The sequence below is a fragment of the Zootoca vivipara genome, chromosome 5 (assembly GCF_963506605.1).
Source record: "Zootoca vivipara chromosome 5, rZooViv1.1, whole genome shotgun sequence".
NCBI classification, from domain to species: domain Eukaryota; kingdom Metazoa; phylum Chordata; class Lepidosauria; order Squamata; family Lacertidae; genus Zootoca; species Zootoca vivipara.
The window spans coordinates 45,172,467-45,199,349 of record NC_083280.1 but is presented as its reverse complement, the minus strand read 5'-3'; the positions used below and the strand labels follow the sequence as shown (position 1 = coordinate 45,199,349).

Sequence of the window (26,883 nt, the reverse complement as noted above, 5' to 3'; positions counted from 1 at the left end):
ACATGAAAGATACAAAGTCCATAATTAAATTAATATTTGTTGATACAGAGAACAACTGTATCTACTGTAATGTACAGTAATATCTACTGTAATGTTTTCATACATTTCATCCCAACCCCACTTGTCCTTGTTACTTCAAAATCAAGGCATGCAGACCTGCAACATTTCCAGTGTAGCAACAGTGAATTGTTTCATGGTGCATAAGAACAGTAAATATATTTTTGACCGGATGCGTTTTCTAAAAGGCTCCAAGTAATCCAATTCCCCTAGTTGATAGTGCTTACTATGCAGTTTTTAAGAGACTTGTCTTCATTTTAGCCAGGGTCTCCAGCAAGTGGCATAGAAATATTCGGAAACAAGAAGTGAGCAGTAATTCTCATATAAACAGAGCTCAAAGTTTATCACTCTAAATTAAATCAATTAGTTGCATCTGAATCTTTATACCATACAACAAATTACCACCTGAAATGACCTCATTTACAAAAATGCCCATTTCACACATAATGTTCAGCCTAACAAAAATTAAGTGAGTAAAAGTTGTGGCTATTTAACTCCTCACCTGGTCCTGCTGCTGCTGCCAGGAAGCTTGTCTCATTCCAGTCAAAACATGAGCTGTAGGCAAGATTTGTGGCTTGTTTGCGGGAGACAAGCCATGAGCATGGGATCAGACATAGTGCTAAACCAAACCAAACCAAGCCATGGCTTAGCTCAGGTTAACATGGCAGCAGAAGGACCAGGACAAGAGCAAAATGGACACAAATTTTAATGTGAGTTACCCAGATGGTTGTGCGATCACACGTAGCCCTGGTGCACACATAATACTAAGGCAAACCACGGTTAAGTGCGAGGAAAGCAACAAGTTCTTATCAACTTATTGAATTTAGATGCTGGGGATGGCAAGGTAAAGACAGCAAGGAGATTCTTTATCCTATCAATTTCTTGAGTAATACAATTTTTAAAAACTGGTGAATTTGGCCAATTTAGTATATACTGTGGACAGCAGCCTTTTAAAAACAAATAAGCATTCTAGAGCCATGTTCTGCATTATATATGTGATCTTTTAAACATTTTTAAATGCTGTTGTTGTTGTTATTGTTGTTGTTGTTGTTGTTGTTATGTAAATGTGGCTGGGGAAACCCAGGCAGATGGGCGGGGTATAAATATCAAATTAGTAGTAGTAGTAGACGACGACACATTTCACGTTCCTTTGCATGGATGTGGTCTGCAAAATTCTACCGTATTTACTTGAGTCTAATGTGCCATCGAATCTAATGCACATCTCAATTTTCAAAACCTTGAAACCTAAAAAAGTATTTGCTGGTGAATGTAAATGTGCCATCGAATCTAATGTACACCTTAATTTTTGCAACATAATTTGGCCAAAAAAGGTGAGCATTAGATTTGAGTAAATACGGTAATTGCTGAGAAATACTAGATACTGAGATGAATACAGAGTTTCTCTTTTACTTGGGGATAAGAACAAGCTGGAGCAGCACAATATCTAAGTATTTGAAAGAGCCTTAAGCTGTATTCCAGAAGGCTACTTCCAATCCACCTGGTTGTAAATAGGCATTTGCTCCATTAGCATGTTCTGAAGAAATGAGAAGTGACCAGAGGTGCTTATTAATATGTGTAATATTCCCTAGGCTATGCAGCACTACCACTTTCAACTTCAATATGCATATTTGTTGGCTTCCATCTGTCTCAAGAGATAATGGAGTGGGGGCCTCTGGGGGTGGTCAAACAGCTGGATTAGCAGCACCAGAGTGATCTCCTGGGGGCCTGGGCAGTGTTTATGGAGGTCCTGGGCTTCCTAGATGACAAGATCCCCTCTCGTGAAGGCAAACTAACTGATGCTGCATCTCAGAATATGAATGGGACATGCATTTAGATGGGTCCCATTAGAACATATAGAATTGAAGGCTATCAATTCATTCAAGATCTCAAATTCAAACTGCCCAAAGTCAATTAACAATGTATAATATAATTTAAAAGCACATGTGAAACATCAGAAGCCCCCCAAAAATCAACAGCTGCTGAACTTTAGAGTGAAAATACCTATTAAGAAGCATACATATTAATTGCAAATTGTGTGATGAATGTGGACAGGGAGCATGTGGCTCATAGGTGCAAACTCCCAGATTGAAAAGTCCGGGATTGGAAGTTGCACTGCAGCCATTTTGGAACTGGGCAGAGCAGCACCAGAAGTCGCTTCTACACATGCTCTGCCCATTTCCAAAATGGCTGCAGTGCCAGAAATCACTTCTGCGCATGTCCACAGACTTCAGACATGTGCAGAAGGAGCATCCCCGGGCCGGTAAGAATCCGGGGGATTTACGGTTTTTAAAAAAAATCTGGGCTGCCAGCGGGAAATGGCTGGAAAAACGGGGGTTTCCCGGGGAATGTGGGAGACTTGGTAGCTATGATGTGGCTGCTGCCCCTTCTTTATAACAGCATCCACATATCATTCATGAGCAAATACAGTTAAGGAATATGCCTTGGGTAGGGTGCAGAATAGATCCTCCCTGGGAGAGGTGGAATAATATAATAATATGGTACCTCATAATGAAAAAAATAATGAAGAGTTTCAACAGTCCAAAATAGCTCCTTCCAAGTTCTAAATACTTTACCAAAGTAGCATTAGGACCAGTTGGCAACTATTGGCTATGGGCAGCCAACCAACCAAAAATGTATTTTGCTGGTAGAAGATAGCTACCCATTCCCCCTTTTCCTACCTTGACATATTGAATGTCTGAGATGGCTCTCACTGAGTAGTCTGGAACATAAACTTGAAGAAATGAGTTCAACTGGTTGTTGCTATTTCCTATCGTTGGTGTCACTGCATCAATGCGATCCCCTCTGTTTAGAGAGTCTGAATGATTCAAGCCACAAGGACGAGGTGGTGACTTGTTTTCAGCTGGGGGAAAAGGAAAGAAAAAGATGCTTCAGAAAAAATCGTATCTTAAGAGACTCACATGTTAAATTTTCCCACTGAAACAGCTTTTTGCTAGAGCTATAATACTGCAGTGTACACTTTCAAACAGATCTCACTACTAAAACCCCAACTCTGAGGTTTCTTATCTTCATCTGTCTAGCTTCAGACCTATTACAGGTGACTTTGTATATAAAGGCTGATTGAGACATGGCAATTCTGTTCTGGTACGTATAATAAGTAGTGTATCCTGAGTTACAATCAAGAATCAAAGAGATTGTGGCAATAGGGCCAAAGACCAAGAAGAAGTCAATGTAAGAGCATAATATTAAAGTCTGATCAGAGTTTCCAGATAAAAAATAGTTTTCACTTTACAAGGGTCTAAGAAAAGTGCAGCTTTCATTTCGATTCAATTAAATTATAGCCAGTTGCAAATTAATAGCCTACTACAAAAGACTCATTACACATTATATTTAATACCACTTCTCAATCCTTTCTCTTTACCCAATTATGACCATTCCCTGACATTTCCCATCTTAGTTTTGAAAATACATGAAGGAAGGTGGTTAGTAAATAGGCACAGTTACACATTTTTGTACAGTGGAATAGATTTGAAGCTTTTCAGACGCAGCTTTCTTCTGCTATGTTCAAACATCTTAAACATCTGAATATTCCCACGTTACAACAAACCTGTGGAAATTTTAACTATTTCCCTATACACATTTTAAGAATATGACATCAGAAGTGTAACACTGATCAGTTTCTACGAACCTATATGCTCACAAAGATGATTTCAAGGCACCATTGTGCAATATTGTGAACAGGCATCAAACAAGGTGGTGGTGGGTATTCCAGGAAATTTTTAACACACAAACAGAGCACAGTACGAAAGACTCCTATTGTGCTGGCCATGCAGCAATACTGCTTTATTTAAGAACAAGGAGTCCGAGTTGTAATGTTTCTGGGCCCAACAGCAGGCACAAACAATATTTATGAAAGAAGCCAAAACTAGAAACAACCATTTCAGATGTTCAAAATACTGAGCCTCACTGAGTTATCAAACAAAAGCAAAAGTATCAATCAGAACAATTATGTTTATTTGCAGAATAGCCAGTTCATGTAACAATGCAAATAAACAAGTGGCTGCAGCAAGGAATGCATGTATGATAAAAGGAGGTGAAGAAGGCAAGGAGAAATATCCAGGCTCTATCACATTTACACCACAACAGCTCAGTGTCTAAAAATACCATTATGTGGGGATCCTTCGTTTCCTTACAACAGCATGCAATAATACAAATTAAGTACATTTATTTTTGCCCCCAATAATATAGACAATTTCCTTCTCCCACTTTGATACCCTATGCTGATTAGATAAATGTTAATTAATGGAAACAATTCAAGCTGATCATGGGGTATTTAATTCGGATAATGGGCCTTGTAAACCTACTTGGTTTCACTTGCATGGAATGAACATGGTTTCCTGAAAAATAACAGCTGGTCTACAAATCTAGGTACCTTATCATCACCCAAAAGTAAGGGCTGATGAGAAGTAATTTGGAGCAGGGGTTGCCAGTGATCTGAGGACCACCAGTGATCCACAAGCTACATTCAGGTGGTTCACAGTGGTGTGTCTGATAAAATACAATTAAAAACCATAAGATCTCTGGTGCAGCACATATCAATGGCCACAATAGGCAGAAAAGTTATTCAGTGGCCTGCCAAGACAATCAGCAATTTTCAAGTAGTCAGTGAGAAAAATAAGTTTGGGAACCACTAGCTTGAGGACCTTGAACTTTTTCAGCACTGAGGTCAATACTTATTCTATTTCATGACTGCCTGCCTCAAACATGCCTTATGTTTAAACATGCTAATCTTCTAAAAGACAGCAAGACTTGAAAAGCTAATACGTTGCAGTTGAAAATGTGTCTCATTTTAATTTCAAGGTAGTATACTAAACACAGGTGTGGGGGTACTAAATCCTCAAATGGCTGCAAGACAAACAGCAGGCAATTAAAACCTGTAGTGAGAATCTCCTTGTAGTTTGTAAAGCAAAAAATCAGGAGGTAAGGAGGCAGGAAGTATATGTGAAAAATAAGCAAAACAAACACACATTTTTTTCCTCCTGCTGATTAATTACAAAAAGAAAATTATCAATATTGGGGGAAATTGGTTCCTCTCTAGAGAATAAACTATACAGAAGCTTTAACTGCACTATCAAGGCAGATGACATGGTTTTAAGAGAATTCTAACTGCAAATTATCTCAAGAGTCAAATACATCTAACAAATATATAATTCAAAATATTCACTTTCTTAATTGTTATCCTTGACAGATGTTATATAAATCTCATCTTTTTATATAAAAAACCCCAATACCTCAATCTCCCTGTACTCAAATCTAAGGATACATAGCAATGAAAATTTTACTTACAAACATTGTGCAATTTAAATCTGTTCTGCTGTAACTTAAACCCATTAATTTTTTTATCCTTCACTCAGTCCTGGTTACAGTTGTACTTCTCCCCCTTCTTCATGGTGATGTTTTAGCTATTAGGCAATTGCTATCACCTGTGTTGCTTTCTAGGCAACACACCTACCTCCCATTAGAAACATGACACAAAGAATGAAGACAGAGTTAGTGTAGAATTAGGGGGGAATCTAAAACAAATGACAATATTGTAAATATCAAAATCAGTTGTTTTCAAATCTAAGCTTGATGCCTAGTGTCGAATTTGAGGAAGCTTTGAGCAAACTGTCCTCTACCCGAGTGTCCTCCACACAAAGGAAAAGAAAGTTAGTAGCTGGAGCTGCCAACATTTCACTTGCTGCTTCTCTGTCCTTGCTGCTGCCTACGCCTGCACCTTACCCCGACCCCCAATCATATTTACCAGACCAGGCAACACATTGGGGGCAGCATGCCTCTGGCAGATCAGCTTCTGGGGTAGTAAAAATGGCAGTCGCTGCTGCAGCATCTATAGGCCCCAGCATTTGCCCTAGCATTCAGAGTGGTGCTGCTGGGCCTGCTACAATGTCTCTATCTTGTTCTTAGCCAACAACTAAAGTTTTAAAGGTGAAAGAACTTGAATGAAAATTATTCATCTACATATTATTAAATACCAATAAGCATGAAGTTGTATCCCAAAGGTTACAAAGGTTGAGCAAGAGGAAAACAGCTCAAGCAACCAATTTCCCCCTTGGTCTCCTCCCCCTCTACTGCCGCATGGTCCCCCTAAAACCCACCTCAGAGGGAAACTGTTTCTGTTGAAAAATATTTTTTTAGGTGATGTGAAAGAAAACTGCTGAACATATCCCTCACCCATAGTATTGAAGAAACAAAGCCAGCACTTTGCTGCTCATGTTCAAACCATTGACTTTAGCACAAAGATGCCGTAAAAGTGGCATATAGGCAGGACTATAACATTCAGATAGATTAAATAAATTAACAATATTTAATTAAAAGGTGTCATTAATTAAGCAAGTTATTTCTTAAAAAAAGACTGTTGAACATATTTACTAGAAGAACTTACAAAATCTATAGGTAGAAGGCACAATCTTAAAAAAACCTATTCCCCTTTTTTTTATCACACATCAGGAAATGTCACTTCCAAGATGGTGCCTGCTATAACATAGAATCATAGAATTGGAAGATACCACAAGGGTCATCTAGTCCAGCCCCCTGCAATGAAGGAATATGCAGCTGTCCCCTATGGGGATCAAACTTGCAACCCTGGCATAATCAGTACCACACTCTAATCAACTGAGCTATCCAGGCTAGCTAACACCTACATGTAGGAACATAGTGGACCATAAATATTGTTGTATTCATATGCAAATTAATGTAAATGTAAATGATTTCATTTACTGACCTATGATTAATCAACTAAAATTTCTTTGAATATATAGGAGAGAAAACCTTCAGGAAGCACAACTGCAGGGAGCATAGCTGCAACCTGAAATTCTTATCAACTATGTGGAAGAGCCCCTTGGGCCCAAGAGTCTCTCAAACAGTACTGCTGGCTAAGACAGATAGGGACACACCAGGCCTGGTGCTGTGAAGAAAGCAGATCAAGACCACAGCTGCTCCCATCAAAGTGACTGAATAAATTCAAGTCAGAATGGATCCCTCCCCCCAAGGTATTGGAGCCGCAATACTATGTAATTCATTCCATTCTGTAGGGAAGTGAGAGGACAAATTTCTACTAGTTATATAGGAACAGAAAAATCTGGACGATTCTGTAGAGATGCATTATGTAAAATATTTTAGGACTCTTTTTTGGGGGGGGGGAGATGCCCATTCAAACATGTTACAATATAAAGCAGAGAAAATGAGAAAAAATGTTTTAAACTAGAAACAACAAAACAACACCCCTCATATAATTTAAAATAACCCCTAAAAATCATATTTCAACCAATCAGCCAGTAAAGCATCATGCCTTGAAGGCTCGTTGAAAGAGATAAGGTTTTCAAGGCCTTCTGAAAACCCTGTAGTGTGATGATGTCGGTCCCGACATACGAGAGAATGGAACTCCAAATCTTTAGGCCACCACAGAGAAGAACTTCTCCCTGACCACTGACCTTTCAGCTCTAGTGAAAAGACACACCAGGAGAGGTTCCAAAGCAGATCTTTAAAGTGTGGGCAAAATGCTACAGGAACCTGCAGCTGGGTACAAACCATTTAGGGCTTTAAAGGTCAAAACCAGCACCTTAAATTGAGCCTTGAAACATTGGTAATCAGTACAACTACCATAATATAATTAAGCTGTCACAGACACCAACTGTCTAGACCCTTGTAGGATTCTGGCAGATGCATTTTGGACCAGAAGTTTTTGAACCACCTTTAAAGGCAACCCCATGTAAAGCACATTGGAGGTGTCTAGTCTAGACATGACCAGAGCATGGATCACTGTGGCAAAGTCACCTCCTCTAGATGAGGTGGAGCTGAATGTTGGGGAAAACTCTCCTGTCCACTGACACCACTATTACTAATTACCACTATGCACTTTCAAAAACCTCAAGCTGTTCTGAGACAATAAAGGGTGTTATATTGCTGAACAAAACTGGATTCCAAATTGCAGAACTCTGTCTTGGTAACAATTCATTTTGCTCACCTTCCAAGATGCCTACTTTTGCACAACCAATACCGAAAGATAACCACAATACAGAAAGATAACCTTAGCTTCTATCTCATAGATCAGGCATCCCCAAACTGCGGCCCTCCAGATGTTTTGGCCTACAGCTCCCATGATCCCTAGCTAACAGGACCAGTGGTCAGGGATGATGGGAATTGTAGTCCAAAACATCTGAAGGGCCGAAGTTTGGGGATGCCTGTCATAGATGTTCACTATCAATACAGAGAAGGGGATTGTATCGCGTTGAGTGAGACAAGGTAGATCCCAAGGAATCAGTCCTTCATTATTGAAGGCTTTTATGTTTCTATCCGGCTGGTTGATCCGGCTGGTTGTCCTGCTTCTTGGGAAGCATCTCTGCTGTGACTGAAGTGGTATGTTGTACAGGATTAGGAGATGCTTAGAGAAATCTCAGTGCAGCTAAGGGCTACTTCCTACTGCAAGAGTACAATGAAATTCCCAAGAATAATAGGTGGCTTTGGGACTTGGAAGTGCTTTGAGTGCCCCAAAGTCCACTTCAGTTATGATGCCTTAGAAGACAAACACAAATGGAAGAACGAGATGCTGATATATTTGAGACTGACAGTGGCAGGTGTTGGTGGATTGTCAGCAGGCATCTTGGGAGGCCTGGAAACCTTAATAAGGAAACACCTGGAGAAGGGGAACGAGAGAAGGCTGCAGGAGTTGGAACTTGGGAGGTCAGAGCAACTTCCACTGGTCGCATGGATAGGGATGCTTGCCTCAAACAATACCTGTAGCTGCAAAAGCATGTTTCCACATGATGAATTAGAATTCTCTAGCTATTTAAGAAGATTTTTGATCGGGCTTGCAGATAAGGCCTGTATGATAGACTGAGGCCCAGATTAGACATGTTTATCATGTAATTTCCTTCACAAATACTACACAAATACCTTTGTGTCGGTGTGGGTGGGTATCATACTAGGATAGTGGTATGAGGGGCCTTTAATCCTTTGCCCCCGCTGTGATCCTAGGTTGGATCAGTCTTCCATTTACCTGCTATTCATAATGGAAGGAAAGCCCCTTTTGGAGCCAATGGGAGATTGTGTGGAGTGTGTGGATATTGAAGGCACTGGGGGTGAGTTAAATTCTCCCTTTCCTCATCTCATGGTTCTGATAAAGCCTGAGGCCTCCTGTGTGAGCTATTTGTGAAAGAAAAAACAACTATACAAAGGCAATAGTCACATCTAGTTTGGCCCATTCCTGACTCTTTTTTGTAGAGTGCCTTACTTGTCAGAGGTGGCTGTGGAAAGGACTGGCAAAAACATCTTTCAGATCCCTTTATAAAGGAGATATCTCTCTCCTGTGTGCAATCAGAAAGAAACTGGGCAGGAAGGTGCTGACTCCCCCACTCACCCTATGCAGAGAACACTACTGTTAGAGGTTACTGCTTCTAATTTCCCCCAGGTTAGCCATATGCCTGTGGGGTCAGTACAGTCACAATCCCGCATACAGAAGGACTGCACAGAATCCAAATTTGGTGGCGGCGGCAGGGGGGTTCTGTATGTTTTGATTGATAGGAAACAAAAAACATACCTGTGTTGTTGTTTTAAAAAGTCCTCAATGTTAGTAGTCAAGGAAAGCTTCTCCATGACTGAATATACTATGTGGACTTCCCACAGGCATCTGGTTGGCCAGTGGGATAGCAGGATGCTAGACTAGATGGGCCACTGGCCTGATCCAGCAAGCTCTTCTTATGTTCTTATAAAAGAAGCACTGGTTTTTGTTTCAGTGTCCTTTTGCTATTAACTAATCGCAAACATAAGCTCATGCACCTACCTGTCAGGCATGATCTTGCCTGCAGTTCTCCAACAAAATGGGCATCTGGTAAATGTAAGCTGTTGCTGATTCAATAGAGGGTAAGTGGAGTGACAAGAAGGGTGAAGAAGAAACGTGCAAGTTTACCTGGAGTACCTGCTGCTAATAATTCTGTTCTGCTGACAACAAAGGTACGAGACAGGGACAAGGGAACTAGACGAAGGAGGGAAAGAAAAAAACAGATGAGGTCAGGATCAGTGAGGATGCTGGTATCTATAATAAACAGGAGAGAGGATCAGTTGACACATAATAGAGAACTAAAATACAATTCAAAATTAGAGGGGGGGAAAGGGGTTGAAAACAATGAAGGGATATAAAGCAATGAAAAGCTGATCAGAAACTTACTAAAATAGTACAAGAAATCAGGAGTTGTGCAACTATACATGTTCCCTGTTTATTAACCACAAACATATGAACAGTTTTTCATTTAGGAACGATAGTTCATTAGTCCTCTTGGGGACCCAGCACTTGCTAACAATGATATAAAGCAATGTTTTGATGATATATTGTTTGTTTGTTAGACTGTACACAACTCGGAGATTTTTGAAATATTAATCATTATGTTAATGCTTTTAAATAAAAATATATGACCAAAAATAAGGTGTGTGTAGCACAAGGCGTCAAGATATAAAATGTAAAAGTAGTAGTATTTTCACAAGCTTATCCATTTTGATCGTATGTTACAAAATGCAATGGTAAGTCCAGCTCATCCCACTGCATTAGTCAACATGGGCCTCATAAAGTTCAAAACACTACATTGCCCTCATTTTTTCCAGACAAGAACAGTGTTTCGTTCTGTAAAGTATTTTGGCTGTCATCAAAGACAGCTGTTTTCGAGTGAGCTGCAATTTTTATTTCTTACAACTATGAATTCCTTTAAGATTTCAACCTATTCCAGCCATTCTGGAAGATATCAGGCATCAAGACAGTACAGTACAGAGATTGAAATGGTTTAATAGGAAAATACAGCAGCAAGACAGCAAGGATCATCACCAGCCTCTTTAGTACCAGACCATGCTGACACCAGGCAGGCCTCCTGCTTCTCCCCACGCCTCCTCCAAGATGTAAAAGGCATTGCTCTGGAGAAGTGATTATTGCAAGGGAAAGGTTCAAATGGCATCTGGAAGAGGGATTTATCCCCTCAAATGCAGAAACATAGAAAGAAGTGGGTGAGAATGCAACACCAGCATGCGATACTAAATCAATCTGAAATGGAACATATTGCAAGAGCAACACTTTCTTTTCCAGTAGAACAGTTGCGTAAGAGCAATGCTACAGAAGAAATTGGGCTTGTCTCACCTTGTCTACCTCCAGAGGCTAGGAAACCCTCTGGAACAGATTGAGGGGGCACCCAGGAGACAGGAGAAGGGAGAAGAGAAACTGGAAGTCTCATTGTGCAAGTAGATTTCTGTTACACAAGTGGGCAGACACCATTGGATTTTGCCCTATACAGTGGTACCTCGGTTTCTGAACAGCTTAGTTCACGAACAACTTGGAACAACTGCAAAACCAGAAGTAGGTGTTCCGCTTTGCGAACTTTTTTCGGAATCCGAACTGTTCTGTTTTGAGTGTTACACTTCCTTTTTTAGTGCCACACTTCCGTTTTGAGTGCCCCCACTCCTGCCTGCATGGGAGTAGAAGCTGGATCAGGGCAGCTCAGCTGGGGAGTGCAAAGCCTCCACTTTCCAGCTAAGAGATCCCCACCCCCACTTCTGCTTGCAAGGGAGTAGGAGCTGGATTGGGGCTGCTCACCTGGAGAGGTGCAGGCTCCTTCACACTTCTCCATTAAGGAGTGTGGGCTGTGTTAATAATAAAAATATAATAATAATAATAAATTTATTTATTTATACTCCACCCATCTGGCTGGGTTTCCATAGCCACTCTGGGCAGCTTCCAACAAAATATTAAAATACAATAGTCCTTCAGATATTAAAAGCTTCCCTAAACAGGGCTGCCTTCAGAATAGAGAAGTTTAAGGGAGCATAGGGTAGCAATGCAGAGACAGCCCGACAGCTGCCTCAGCAGCAGTTTAGGGGCTCTCAGATGCAGCTGCCGGGCTGCCTCCACCTTCACCACCCAAGCAATTATTCTGCCTGGCTGCCTTCAGGTGGTGCGGGGGCTCTGATGCTGAGGTGGGGGCTCCTTTAAACTACTCCCTTGAGGAGAAGGAGCCCCCAGCTGCAATCTCTCAGCTGGGAAGCAGAGGCTTCCCGCTCCCCAGCTGAGCTGCCCCGATCCAGCTCCTACTCTCGTGCAAACAGGAGCAGGGGAGGGGATCTCTCAGCTGGGAAGCAGAAGCTTCGTGCTCCCCTGCTGAGCATTTAAAATTAAAACTGAAACTACCCAGAAAACCACAAAGCCAACAAACTTTCAACTCATGAAAAAGCAGCAACACAACAAATTGAAAAAAAGCAAACAAACTGCAAATGAATCAAAATCACAAGAGAACATGAAGCAACACTGACCCTAACCCTGATTCTAATCCTTACCCTAACACTAACCCAATCCTAAAATTAACCCTAATCCAGAAATGGTCTTGTTAGATAGTAAAAATCATGTTAAATCATGTTAAAAAATCATGTTAGAGGTTGCTTTAAAAAGTCTGGAAAGGATTAATCCATTTTGCATTACTTTCTATGGGAAAGCGCACCTTCGTTTTAGAATGCTTTGGTTTTAGAACAGACTTCTGGAATGGATTAAGTTTGAGAACCAAGGTACCACTGTAACTCTAGGCAGTTGTAAATATGTATATTAGCACAAATATAAATAAATCGCTACAGGTACTGTACACCTTAGCCTACAGAAAGTATGTGTTGTCTTCCACAGATAAAAAGCATAGCAAGTACTCTAAAACAAAACCAGTTTTCCAACAGGGAACAGGCATAGAAATGCCCACATAATCCCAGTGGTGGCTGATACATTTGGGTGAAAGGGGCACTGTCCCTCCAAACTCAGTCTGCCTTCATCCAGCCCCCACCTGCTTGCCTTCTTACTTATAATTTATATACTTTTAAATTGCATGTCATCTTCCTCCTTGGAATCAACACTGCCCTTGCAGAACTCAGCAGGGAGAAGGTTGGGACAAAACTAGAATTACTTGGCTCTGCCCAACATTGGCTCTGGCTCCACCTACTGTTCCATCTCCCTATCTTCTAGCCACCACTGCATAATTCCACAGCATGATGGAGAAAAGCTTTATTATAAAGACAAATATGAACTAATCAAACTCTGGCAAAGGCCTTCTAACAATCTGAACTTCAGAAAATCTGAAGTGCTGTTGCATTCTTGCTGAGAGATCAGCTGTCTGTGGCTCTCCCCAGCTGTCATCTAGCAGTAGTCATTCCATCAGGCTACCTGAACTGTTCTCATCCCAGCTGTTATATGAACTGTAACAGTGCCCAAGTGTTTTTATCCTCATTCCTTTTCCCCTTGTCTGTCACGTCTTTCAGATTGTAAGTCTAAGGGCAGGGATGATCTTTCTGATTTTGAAAATGACTCGGGAGCCTTTTGGGTGAAAAAACAGATTAAAAATGCTTAAACAATAAAATAAAATAGAAACCAACTGTCAATACCACCTGATAGGAGCGAGATCAAACTTATGATAGCCTACATCATTATTGAACAGTTGTACCCCTCACATAATGCAAACCTCTTATTTATTTGTTGAAGTGTCAACTACTTGGCTAGAATTGTTCTGACAGCTTAACAAGAAATCATTGCTGTTTCTTCCACCCATTAACCTTGAAGCAATCTGATACTGGCATAGAACCTGAAATAGACTTATTTGAATGTCTGCTACATCCTCCCACATTCTTTCTTAACACTCTTACTAAATACAGTTTCATGATACTCCTGTCAGCCAAGTTTTTCTCTCTCTCCACACTGCTTTGCCATCTAACTGAAGAGGAGTTATTGAGAACTTGAAGGCTTGCACACTATTTTGTGATGTTTTGGTTGGCCTAATAAAAGGTATTGCTCTAATATGGATTTCTGAATTTTTAGAAGATTAATTTATTGATTTGAAGAAAAGATTTGCAATGGTAGGCAGACCTGATCTCCAAGCAGCTTATTTTCTTCTTTTGTCCCGACAATTTTTCAGTACAAAAATTAACAAGAAATGTTAAGCTACCAAATCTACATACTGTGCTAGATTCATGCCAATAAACATTCTGCGGCATTCTAATTAAACACTTCTGATGGCTTAAGGTTTCCTCCATGTCAAGCTGTTTATGTTGACAGGGCACTGTTATGCACTGCTTCATCAGATTTAATCAAAAACTAAATTTGTTCCTCTAGCCCTCAACACCCCAGCAGTAGGGGATGTTTGTTCTGGAAGGAATTTCAAACAGAGAAATTAAGAAATTACCTGGTGATGCTGTGAGAGCCATCACTCCATAGTAAGAGAAAGCACCAGCCTCAAACTTCATTCCCTCTTTCCCAGCCTCCACTTCCACTTTCCCCTGTGGAGAAAAGATGACAACGTTCCTAGTGGGTTCAAAAGTATTCCTGCTTTGAGTTAATATTCATCCCTCATCTGAAGTTCAATAAGATCAACATGTGAGGCAAAATAAAGCTTCTTCTTTTTTTAAAAAAAAACATTTTCTTTTTCCATTCATATTCAGTGTTCTAGATACTGCAGTTTCTCAATCATGCACAAATATATGGGTAAAAATAATTCTTCAGGATTCTGAATACTTGAAGAAGGCTACACTACATGTATAATATAATCTTTTCAGGGCCTCTGTACTGTATAGTCTCATTGCGCAACATACTGTCATAGAACGTTTCGGGTGGCATTTCATGGAAGAGCCCCGACCACACACACACATTGCAGATAATCCATCATCTCAATTTAATACTTGATGGTTCCCTGTTCTTCTGCCTTATCACCCCATTTTATATGAATGACTAGGAAGAATGTACACTTGTGGCACTGGTGTGGTTAGAATTGCTATCCTATAAAATATCCTGTAACATAACAACAGGTGAACACCAGTCTTGAACTAATACCAACATTCTGCTATTGTAGGAGCCATTGCAGGTAGACAGAACAGATCCTACTGTTATCCAGCTGTGCATTTTTCTTACATTATCTCCAAATTAAAACTGTACTGCATGTAACTATGCATTGATTTACATTTTTTCCTCATGTAACATCAAAGTATTTTCACACTCACATAAGAATGCAGCTTCCTGAAAGCTGTAGCAATAGTACAACTCTTGCCAGATACATTATTTCTTAGAAAGACTAGAGGGGTGAGAGAAATAAGAAAGTACCACTCATGCATAGCAAGGAATAGTCCAGTTAGCTAACCTAAGTGAGAAGGGTGAATATTAGATGCAGGGGCATGCTATTTAGCTGCGGACAAAAAGCACAATTCTAATGAATTAAACTTTTTCAGAATGCATATTTTCAGAAATATGCATTGCATCCTATGCAAACAGTAAGGACAGGTCTACACAGGAACACCCAATGCTACTGGTTCAACATATAGGTTCAACATATAGGTGTGGCTACTCAAAATGAGTACAATTCTCTCTCCCCCACCCAACAATTCTCTCTAATGCTTTGGTAGTCTAACTTTTGCCATGATGTCATCTTGCTGCGTGTTCCCAGTCCTATACCACTGACTGTTCCTGGTGGGGGCAACGTTGATAAGTCTGGCAAAAAGTTGCCCTTTTGGACATATGCTCCCTTTTAATAATCATTTCTAATTTGTCTCCAAGAACATTTAGGGCCTTGACAGTTCTTAACTGACTAGTAGAAAAGAAAATCAAGGCCACCTGTGCTATCTCACATACAAGTTCTGCAGCAACCCAGCTGGATGAATGTTTTAATGCTCTAGTAAAGAAGCAGATACTTGTTACCCTCTCCCCTAATAGAATATTTTGAGTGTGTGCATGTCCATCTCCACCTCCCCACTAAGTACCAAAGAGATCAGTAGGAAGGGGTATGACTGAACAGATAACAGCAACACATAATTCACCGGGGGGGGGAGGGTTTGAACTATTGCTATCCCGACAAATTCTTTTTCTGTTACACATCACATTTCAAGATAAAGTTGCTATTGACGGAGAATGCCCACCTATTAGCTGATGTAAAGAAAAGTGGAATAATAGTTTTTCACATGAGAAAAAAAACTAATATACTAACTGATTAAACAAAGTATCTGAAAGGAACAAAGGATGCATTCCTCATTATAATTTTTGTGACCAGGGCCGTCTTAAGCTTATCTGGCGCCGTGGTGCACGGATCCCTCCATGCCCCCCCCATGTTCCCCTCTGAAAATAAATTTGTGAGCCAGGTGATGAGAGATGGTATTTATCATTATGAAATCCTCTTTTTTTTAATGGAGACTGCAGTTACATCTGTCATGCCTGTAAATGATAAATGTAGGTTGAAAAAACCAAATCGTTAGGGTGTTGCCACAGCTAGGTGTAAGCATTACAACTTCCCACAATGATGATGATGCATAGCAAAATGTCACATGAAGGAGGTCCTGTTATGGAGGCATTCACATGTTACATTAGCCACAGGTCATTTGCCAGAAAACATTTTATCCCCCATTTCCAATAAACATTATCATGAATTTGACACTTGCTCATGAAACGTTTGCCACATATGGGGGTGGGGATGATTCCTAGAGAAACATTTATCCAAGCTACAAATAAATTCTTGAAGTTCAAGTCTGTTACATTAGTCACATCTTAAAAATAATAATAATAAGAGAGTACTCAAAATACCTGTGTCATACTTTTTGAATTATCTTTGTAGGGAAGATCAAGGCAGTTAAGAAACAAATACTTTAATGTTAATTGGAGTTAAATAATATTAGCTAAAACACAAACTATTAGGTAAAAAAGCTTACAAATGTAACATTGCCTTATAGAATTGCCTTATAATGGCTCAATAGCAGTGCTTTTTTCCTGGGGGGACGCATACCCCTCCCTAAATATTTTGTGAATCTAAGCTTGGCTTCACTGAGGGGCAGTATTTCAATAAGAGTAGGAAAATAAGAGTACCCCTTCCATTGCTTTGAGCACAAAACTTTTCAAACCTGGGTACTTCACAACATTGGCTACCTAACACCAAGTATCTAGAAACTGAATATACAGAGATCAGGTGATGTGTAAGCATGAGTCAACCAGCCGTAGATAATTACTGTTACAGATATTTCTCCTTTTGCTAGGGTTGTATAATATTTTCCGTTCTTCCCAGAATTTTCCCCATTTCTCTAACAAGCAAATTAAGCTGTCCTAGTCATTCTGTAGCCATAGAGGACATTCAGAATGCCTGACTTCTCCTGCTACCTTCATTCCAAAAAGTTCAACACAATGATGGACTTGATCAGTATCTGTGTCAGTTCATACTTTTTTGCTTACTAAATTTGGCATGAGATTCATATCCATGCTCATCTGTTATAAAGGAGTTTCCATAAAGAGTGAACTGCTGCTAATCTCAAGTTTTTTGCATTATAATAACCCCCCTGGACAGCAATAATACAGTAGCATTGGAGAAGCATCACATAATAAAGCCATCACTAATGCACTATTATTGTGTCAACAACATGCTGCAGAATACATACGAAATAAGACTGCCAGTCTGGAGGATTCCCCCCCCCTCCAGTCTAATGTACTGTCCCTTTCCAACCAAGTGCTTTCAAGGAGGCCCACAGGCTCAGCAAAGCTGCTTTCCCTACCATTTACTGAAACAGTAGAATTCAAGGCAATTTCTACAGATATAAGTTAGAATAGAAAGGAGTTGATGCAACGTAAGAATGGTGCAAAAAGAAAAATGAATGAATGAATGAATGAAGGGCGGGGTGGGGTGGGGTGGGGAAGCCAAACCGCTTTAGATTTAATTCCTGTCTCATCCGGCAGATGGGTTGGAGGGTGTGGATGCTGCAGCCCCCAACCCACCCCGAGCCCTGGAGCAGCAGCTAGCTATAGGGGATGGGAGCTACAACATATCGCATGTCTTTTCACACACAGACACCCCGCACCCACTTCAGCTGCCATGTCAGGAGCCACCACCGAGCCAGGGAGGGCAAAAAGGAGAAGGAAGCACTTCCTGGTCCAGCCACAGAAAGGGCAGTGATGGGTGGAACAGCCTGTTAGGACGCCGACAAGTCAGTGCGCTGAAGAGCAGCAGTCAGGGCCAGATGCAGCCGAGGTACGCAATCCAGGTCAAAGCCAGCAGTCAGGGTCAGATAAAGCCGAAGTACAAGTACATAGTCCAGGTCAAAGCCAGCAGTCAGGTTCAGATAAAGCAGAAGTACACAGTCCGTTCAGTCAGGAAGCAGAGGTCAGGGGAGCCAGGAGTCAAAATGCCGAAATCAGGAAGCCGGGAACAGGGTTAGTCAGGAGTCAGAATACAGGAATACACACACTATGAGTGTTTCAACTTATGCCGTCAAACACAGCAGTTGCAGACACTGATAGACTCTTATCTTGCCTTCTCTTAAGTATCTGACTCACTCCCACGCTTTCTACGAGCTGCAGCTGTTTCTAATTGCCTCTTTCGTTTTTCCGCTCGGCGTTGTAGAGCTGTGAATGGGGGGGGGTGAGGGGGCTGGCTGGTCCCCTCCCTGACTGGGGCCTGCTTCTGACTCAACTTCTCCCTCTTCCTCTTCCTCTTCCTCTGAGGAGTGCCTCCACCAGTCTTCCCCCGGCATGAATTCCTCACATTCCTCTGTGGGTGCCACTTCGTCAGGGGGGCTGTGCCACCACTCTTCCCCCTCATCAGTCTCAACCCTGACACAGCCTCAGGGGGTGGGGTGGGGGCTGTTCTTCCCTTGCCCTGACGGTTACAACCCTCAGCAGCTGGCAAACTATTACCCTGCATGACAAAGCAAAAGTGAAGCTAAGATTTTGCCAGAAGTGCAGTGTTTGCAGAGGGAGCCACCTAATTTTAATAGGCATTGCACCTACTTTGCCACCACCTGCAATGCCTATTCATCTATATATATAAAAATGTAGGCATTGTGTGCGCAGAGGTCACAGCCTTTCTCCGTAACCGCTGAACTGTAATGTAACAAATTTGGCCACGACGTTCCATGCCCATCAGTGGGGGATCTGGCATAAAAAAACTTCCAAAAAAGCAAAACTTTCATACCTAAAGTAATGATTAAACACACAAAAAAGTGGTGCCCAAATTAGACGTCACCAGCAGAAGCTCTGAAGACTCCAGCAGCATCCAATAGAAAGGCAAATCACCCACTGCTGCATCGAAAGCCACGCCACCAGAAGACATCACAAAATTCCACAGCAACCAACTGAAAACAGGCCTTTTGCAGCAACAAGGCCCAACCAACTGAAAACAGGCCTTTTGCAGCAACAAGGCCCAACATTGCCAAGTGGAGGTAGGGGCCTGCCTTGGGGCGGGCCATGCATTTGGGTAGAATAAATTTTATTTCACATAACACACGTGGATAGGGGAGTCAGGGTTGGGACAGGGCAAAATTTTACAGAACACGTGCATTGGGGGAATGATTGTGTGCAAAATGAATGGGTCACAGGGATAACCCGAGGGGGGGGGGGTTGGACAGAGGAAAGGAGGGAAATCACAGGGATAAGCCGGGGGAGGGGGGAAGAGGGGGCATAATAGGTCATGGATCAGGACAGAGCTGGGGGATTCACAGGGATGAGGGGGGAATCACAGGGATAAGCCGGGGGGTGAGGGGAGGAGTGGGGGAATCACAGGGATACGTCATGGATCGGCACAGGGTAGGGGAAATCACACAAATAACCCACAGCAACACGTGGCAGGGCCAGCTAGTATAATTAAAAAATATCACAGTGGGGTGCAGATGATAGATGAGGGCTTGTCAATTCAGGTTGGATCTCTGGGTGCATTTGAAAGCATGGGTGACTACATACCATAGCCATGCAGACAGCCCCCACAGCTCCACCTTCCTATTTGACAGTGTGGTGCAGTGGTCAGGAATCATCAACCTTTGGGGGTCCACAGACATATTTAGAAACACCACAAATGCACACACTTCACTGTAATCCAATCACACTGCAACTCTATATACACTCTAGCCCACAGTGAATGCCACACACTGAATTTCCCCTCACAAATATCCTCCAAAACACACTGAACCCCCATTCCAACAAGAGGTTTGCCCGGACAGTGACCCCCCCCCCCCGGTCCCAATATTGAATCTCACAACAACTGGTTGTGAGACACACATGCCAGCTACTAGAGGGGACCACATGCCACAACCACACATGTATTCTGCACTGCAACCCTGAAGAGCGAGGACCCTCTAATCCAAGAGCTGGATGCAAACTCCCTGCTTAACCCTGCTTTTTTGTTTTATAAACGTTATTGGAAATATTTTAAAACACTTACCAAACACAAAGTGTTTTCCAAGAAAAATATATGTACAGATGTTAAGTCTTTTATGCAGCCATCCACATGGCATCCAAACAAACTTGGAAAACCGTTTTGCATTGCAAATTCAGCTCACATTCATGATGTTAAGATAATTTCTGCATAGTAGCTGTTCCAACTGAGACAGAAGGCAGATTACTGTACTGCAGTTAATAAACAATAAAACTTAACCCTACTTAATTTTATCCAGCCTGAGAATTTCCATGGACTCTTCACCACTGAAATGGTGAGCAAAACAGTTGCTCGGGGGAAAGGCCAACATTAAACGAAAGAACCACCACACATGGAGCCTGGAGGAGGAGGGTGGCTATAGATCAGACCTGGCTCACCAATACGGGAATCCAAAGAAAGAGCGAGCAAGTGTGGAGGAGGAGGAATAGGCTGAGAGCTGCAATTCTTGTGGAAGAAGAAAGCCCAGGACAAGAGAACTAGAGAGCCACCAAGGCTACCTGCTGCTGCATCAAGCACGGGCACCAGCTTCCCATTCCTTCCTACAGCTGTAAGGTGAGATGATCATTCACACCTACAGTTTTCTACAGTGATATATTCACATGTAAAGCAAAGTGACCTTTGCTTCAGATGTGAATACACTTAAGGGTGACTTATACTCCAAGGGCAAAGCAGAACAAGACATTAGCAAGCCCAGTAGGTGGTGCTGTTCTCTTAGTAAATATAATCGTCCAGAAATGATGGTAATAGGCAATGCTAGGCTTCAGTGCTGACCACATGTAGCAAACCACCAAAAAAACCTTTTGCCCAGCCTTAGTGATAATATACCTTTTGGGTAGGGAGCATATTTTGCAAAACCTCCCTTTGAGCTTGTTTGCTTCTTGCTCATTTCCAATCTCTTCCCTGCTTTGGTGCCATTTTCATTGTCTAGGTACTCTAGTAGGACTTCACTCTCTGGCTGGGATCATGCAAGGAAAATCAAGGATCATGGAATGAATGTAATTACATCCTAGAACTACAAGCTTTGGTTACATGATGTCATTAACAGTAACCTAACCAAAGACAATTAAAAGTGCAGTTAATACATCCTCACGATCAACCAAGTTGATAACTATTAGCCCTTATTTCATTTGGACCAACAACCCTTTTTCAGTGCACTCCCCATGTGGCATCGGGCACAAGGAAGCAATTTTAAAAAGTTAGTGTTAAGCAAGGAAGCCTTCTTGTTGATATACAGTGTATACAGTATACACACTCCTATCACTAGGCAGAACTTAATGTATCCTTCTGGAACACTCTCCAGCTATCTCTAGGCAGAATCTAGCGAACAGTATCCACACACTCTCCTATTACTAGGCTGAATCCAATGTATCCATCTGGAACATTCCACCTAGAGCAGTTCATATCTCTAGGCAGAATCTAATGTATCCCTGTTGGGAGGGGCCGGACTCTGGAACTTATTCCTCCGTGCCATTGCTTGGTGCTGGCAATCAATAAAAAAACTTTCTTTATTCTCTGTTGCTGCGTGGTCATTTGGCCTGACCAATTGCTATACCCAAAATTGCCAAAAGAGGGAGCTAATTTTTGCCACTGCTGGAACAATTCACAAAAGCACCCTGTATCTAGCTTATCCCTAGTAAATACTATTTGTTTGCCTTCCATTATTTCCTGAGAAATTCTAATTACACATACAGTAAATCCCTTTTCACTTCAGAACTTACTAATATTTAATACATGCCTTCACTAATTTTAATCAGAAACTCCAAGCAAAAGAATAAGAACATAAACACTACTGTACTAAAGGAAAGTTGAATTGCTTCACTTGATGGCTAAGTGGAAAATTAGAAAACACACTAATAATATAATCAGCAGTTGCTTGAATGGTTTTTAAAATGTAAATAGGCTACATGTTGTTGTTGGGTTTTTTAAAGCCATTCTCGTTTCTAATTTTACCGTAGTGTACATCATTTAGTTTTGTCATGACATGCATATCGCAGTCAGGCAGAAAAAAAGCAAGCCAAGCTGGGAACCCTGGCTCCCTTCCCATTACAAGCTAGCCTTTAAGCTAGCCTTTTCCAACCCATGATGATCTAGATGTTGAACTACAACTCCCACCATCCCCAACTATTGGCCCAGCTGGTTGGAGCTGACAGGAACTTAGTCCAACAACATCCAGAGGACTGAAAAAGGCTACTCTAGGTAGTATATAGAATATAGTCACTGTTGCTGACATGTTGCTCAGTTTTGCTGCAGGAGAGAAAGTTGCTCATAGATCTGACCTGTAAAATTAGAACGAAGTAATCAACAGGCTTGTTCCGCTGATAGAGGTAGCATTCAGGGGCTTTCTTGTTCTTCTCATCATACTTCAACTCCTGAATCACATTGGGATGCTTCAGTAGCCTTAAGAGGATCTTTTCAGACATCTGGGATGGGCCAAATGCTTCAACCTCTGAAGACATAAACACAACTTGACATTTACCCCATGGTGCATTAGATGACTCACGTGGATCACGACTTTGTATCCATTACACAAAATACATTGGCAGACCTAATTTTCGGATTTTGAAGACAAAAGTGATCCCCTTATTAAACTGCTCAGTAATCCCACAGTTAGTCTAGTGACCACCTCAGAGCATATCCTAATATTCTTTTTATCATGAAGCAAATAATCACAAAATCCGCCCAGAGACCAATTTTGTGATGCACATCAAGTTCAAAGAAACACATAGTTAATTTTAGCCCCAGAAATGCAGACTTTCTCTTTCAATTAAGTTAGTTTCCAGATTGTGGTAACAGCAGTTTCAATTTAGAGAGATGCAACAATATGAAAATGGTATTAAGGCTATTTAGAAAGCTTCTTCTTGAATTGTGAATGAAAGTATTTTCTGCAATGACTGGAGGCTTTTAATATTTGCTTTTTATAGGCCTAGAAGTCCTCTATGTGTTTACTTCAGAACAGCCACAACACAAAATAGAAAAAGGGGCCAGTGAGCCCGATCCAAATAGGGTCTGTGATCCAAACAGAATAGCAAAAGTGAGACCATTTTCAAATAACTAGGATTATAGTGGCTGTCACAAAATGCTTTCTTCACTTTTTAAATCTTCCCATGTGACACTTCCACAAGCATAAAACTAAAATATGGGGCACAGTTAATATACGGAAATGCAAAGCACCAATCTCAACATTTCTGCTATATATTTATTCATATTGCCCCAACAGTCTAAACATAATATCTTAAATGGCTCTGAGCAGGATTAATATTTCAAGTCTAATACATCATCTCTCCTTACAAAAGCATACAAGCACTAGAATGATAAAGACTGCTTTTGGAGTCCGTGTGTAAGGCATGGACCATTCTGTGCAAATTAGTTTAAGAAAGATAGTGTACATTTAGTTACAGGTAGGTAGCCGTGTTGGTCTGACGTAGTCGAAACAAAATAAAAAAATAAAAACATTCCTTCCAGCAGCACCTTAAAGACCAACTAAGTTTTTTTTTTTGGTATGTGCATGCACATGAAAGCTCATACCAAAATAAAAAACTTATTTGGTCTTTAAGGTGCTGCTGGAGTGTACATTTATTCTCTGTAAATTCCACACTCCCTCTGGGGAGTCTTTCTCTTGAAGTTGCATTAGCAAATGGGTCCCAACTACAAGACTCCTAGAACATAACTGATATACTGTATAACTTCAGCGAACATACTCTCATGTGAATTGCTATCTAGAGCATAATTTTCTAGAATGAAAGTGATATTCAGAGACAATAGCTCTTCTAATCCATACTCACTACTAAGGCTGCCCAAGAATCAGCCAAACCTCTGAACAATGTTAGACTGCAGACATCTGCGCCCATTCAAAAGACGGTCAGGATTCCTTTTTTAGTCTAATAGGCTACTATCATACCCACTGATAGGAATTACAAACTAATATTACAAATCTCCTGAATAGTAGGCAATTAAAAACACCTTTAAATCCAGGAACAGCTTGTAGATAGAAGGTTGCATTCTCACTCTTGATTCCAGATGCTCTTCCAATAAAAGACATTTAGCATCACAAACTATTTAATGAAGGGTCCACAATTATATCATTTCCTGAGCTACCGTATTTCTTCTGAGAATCTATTTTCTAGAAGTTAGGGCCAGTGCGTTTGTTACTTTTTTTTAAAAAAAACTTTATTTATCCTTCTTTAAAAATGACATAACATTCCAGATACTTCAATCAACAAATACAAAAAGAAAAAAGAAGATTCCCATACAACATCAACATAAATTCCTATCTAGAAAAAAAAAGAAAAAAGAAAGGGAAGGAAAAAAGAAAAGGGAAAGGGAAAAAAAGAAAAAGAAAAAAACACATCAAGAAAAAAAGATCAACAAACATTAAAACAATTAAAAATTCTTCCGAATGATAACATACCATTTCCTGTGATTCTCTTTTTACCTTGCTTTCTTAATATATTTGTTTTATTATCCATTTATATAATATATTTTTTATTATCCATTTATTATTCATCTTCTGTTGTCTTATTTAATTAAATTCTCTCTTTAAGCGATATTCAATTTAGGCAAACTACCAAATCTGTTTTGATACCTTCCTTTTTAAGGTGTTCCTCCACTAGTTTCCACTCTTTTTGTGTTCTCTGCTTGGATATATTCCTTATAGCAGCTGTCATTTTATCCAAATTCATATATTCTACTAATTTAACTTCCCATTCCTGTACCGATGGTGCCTCTTCCCCCTTCCATTTTTGCGCTATCAAGATCCTCGCTGCCGTTCCAGCATATAATAATATATTCCTTCTATCCTTAGGAATGCTTTCAGGAACCATACTTAACAATAATAACTCTGGCTTTTTATCAAATGTTAATTTTAATATACTTTTCAATTTTTCATAAATCTTATTCCAAAACTCTTGAATTTTTTTGCAATGCCACCAGCAATGTATATATGTTCCAATCTTTTCTTGCCATCTCCAACATTTATTAGATCCTAATTTATAAATTTTATTTATAAAATGTGTTTGTTACTTGTAGTTATGTGTAACTCTTGCTCAACTTTTTTATTTAATGAACAAAAGAAGAGGAAGGACAGGAAAGGATGCTTAATTCCATTCCCACTGGGCATTTTATTTCTCAAAATTCCTTTTTTCCTACAGGATAAGAGAGGCAAAAACAGATGGAGATTCTGAAAGGAAAACAGCCAGTAACCCCTTCCCTACCCACCCTCTGCTTCTGTTTACAATACCCAGTAACAGCTTCTCATTAAATTGTTTCTGTTGCCAGTTTTATTTTTGATTGCTGTTAATTTTATGGTGCCTATTGGTTTATTTTGTTTCAAATTTTTATTGTTAATAGTGATTTTAATGCTATTGTTTGCAGCTCTGGTATTCTTGACTGCAGGGTTGTTGGCCATTGCTGCCAAGTTTTCCCTTTTCTCGCAAGGAAGCCTATTCAGCATAAGGGAAAATCCCTTTAAAAAAGGGATAACTTGGCAGCTATGTTGTTGGCCTCTGTCTGTCTCGAGAGACAATGGAGTGTGGGTGTGAAGTCTAACTGCTGCACCAGCAGCACTAAAATGACTCCCACTCCCCTAACACTCCATACATACCCAACTGACTAAAGGGGGGACTGCAAATAATGCAAATAATACAGTAAATAAGTAAAAGTCACAGAAAACTTCCACAGATTTATATAACTGCAGGGTTGGAAGGGACCCCAAGGGTCATCTAGTCCAATGCCCTGCATTGCAGGAATCACAGCTAAAGAATCCCTGACAGATGGTTCAATGTGACATGAAACTTGGCCTTCAGTCTGGTGGGAGTCAAAACTGAATAATGAATTAAAATGGGGGGGGGGGTTGAGAACAATGGCATGGTGTATCACTCTCTAGGACCCAGCCTTTGTGTCAGCTTGCACTGCCCCACCCACCATATCAGAAGACTCTACTACCATAGCAAATCAGCTCTTGGACCCTGGAGTGATCAAACTGTGATAAGCCACACTTGCCTGTTGCTAGGAAACGGTGCATTGCCAATAGCAACTGTGGTGATATTTTAACCTTCATTTCGCTGTCTGTCTGTTTGAAGGCAGAGAAGTCCTGCTTTCTCTCTCGATGGGCTACTTTCTTTTTGGTCTTGTTATCAGCTGGAGATGGAGAAATAAAACAATAATTCAATCAGGGTCCAACATGACACTGGGTGACACTGTTTAGAAACAGGAATAAGCACACATACTGTACATTATGCCATTCTCATAAAATAAAAACTCTTGAGGTTATGTGCACAATCACTTCAAACTGCAATCAACAGCACAGGAAGAATCTCATGTACCTATGTGAAGGTCCATTCATCTACTTACAATATTTTGGGGTTATTTAGCTCCTAACACCTGAATAATTGCAAGCATTTAAGTTCAAGTTATAGAGTGAAGAAACTTATGACTCTATTTTTATGCTGTGCTCAGAACATAAAAATCAGCCAAAAGACTTCCTGTATCAGCACAAAGGGACACCCTGTGCCAGAAGTCATCAGTGCTGCTCTATAAGCAGCACTGTAATGTCCTTATACATTACACAATTACTCTACAATGGAAATATTTTGGGAAAGAGTTGATGTGAAAGAAACAACTCACAGATCTTGAAGATCATCAG

At 40.7% G+C, this 26,883-nt stretch overlaps 2 protein-coding genes across 4 annotated transcripts in view; one reads left to right on the top strand and one right to left on the bottom strand.

The window, feature by feature from the left end:
• Positions 1-9,981, top strand: part of NT5C2 (5'-nucleotidase, cytosolic II) — a 91,775-nt gene extending 81,794 nt beyond the window's left edge. For both annotated transcript variants that reach the window (XM_035132649.2, XM_035132651.2), the window contains one exon: positions 6,834-9,981. In XM_035132649.2, the coding sequence (XP_034988540.1) occupies positions 6,834-6,884 (51 nt within the window). In that variant the 3' untranslated portion in view covers positions 6,885-9,981. The remainder of the gene's footprint in view (positions 1-6,833) is intronic.
• CNNM2 (cyclin and CBS domain divalent metal cation transport mediator 2) overlaps positions 1-26,883 on the bottom strand; it is a 119,524-nt gene that overhangs the window by 8,358 nt on the left and 84,283 nt on the right. For both annotated transcript variants that reach the window (XR_004693640.2, XM_035132645.2), the window contains exons 3-7: positions 26,241-26,378; positions 22,520-22,689; positions 14,259-14,352; positions 9,980-10,045; positions 2,736-2,917 (exon numbers count right to left, since the gene is read on the bottom strand). Coding sequence is in view for 1 of the 2 variants with exons in the window: in XM_035132645.2 (XP_034988536.2) it covers positions 2,736-2,917; positions 9,980-10,045; positions 14,259-14,352; positions 22,520-22,689; positions 26,241-26,378 (650 nt within the window). In the remaining variant the exon portion in view is untranslated. The remainder of the gene's footprint in view (positions 1-2,735; positions 2,918-9,979; positions 10,046-14,258; positions 14,353-22,519; positions 22,690-26,240; positions 26,379-26,883) is intronic.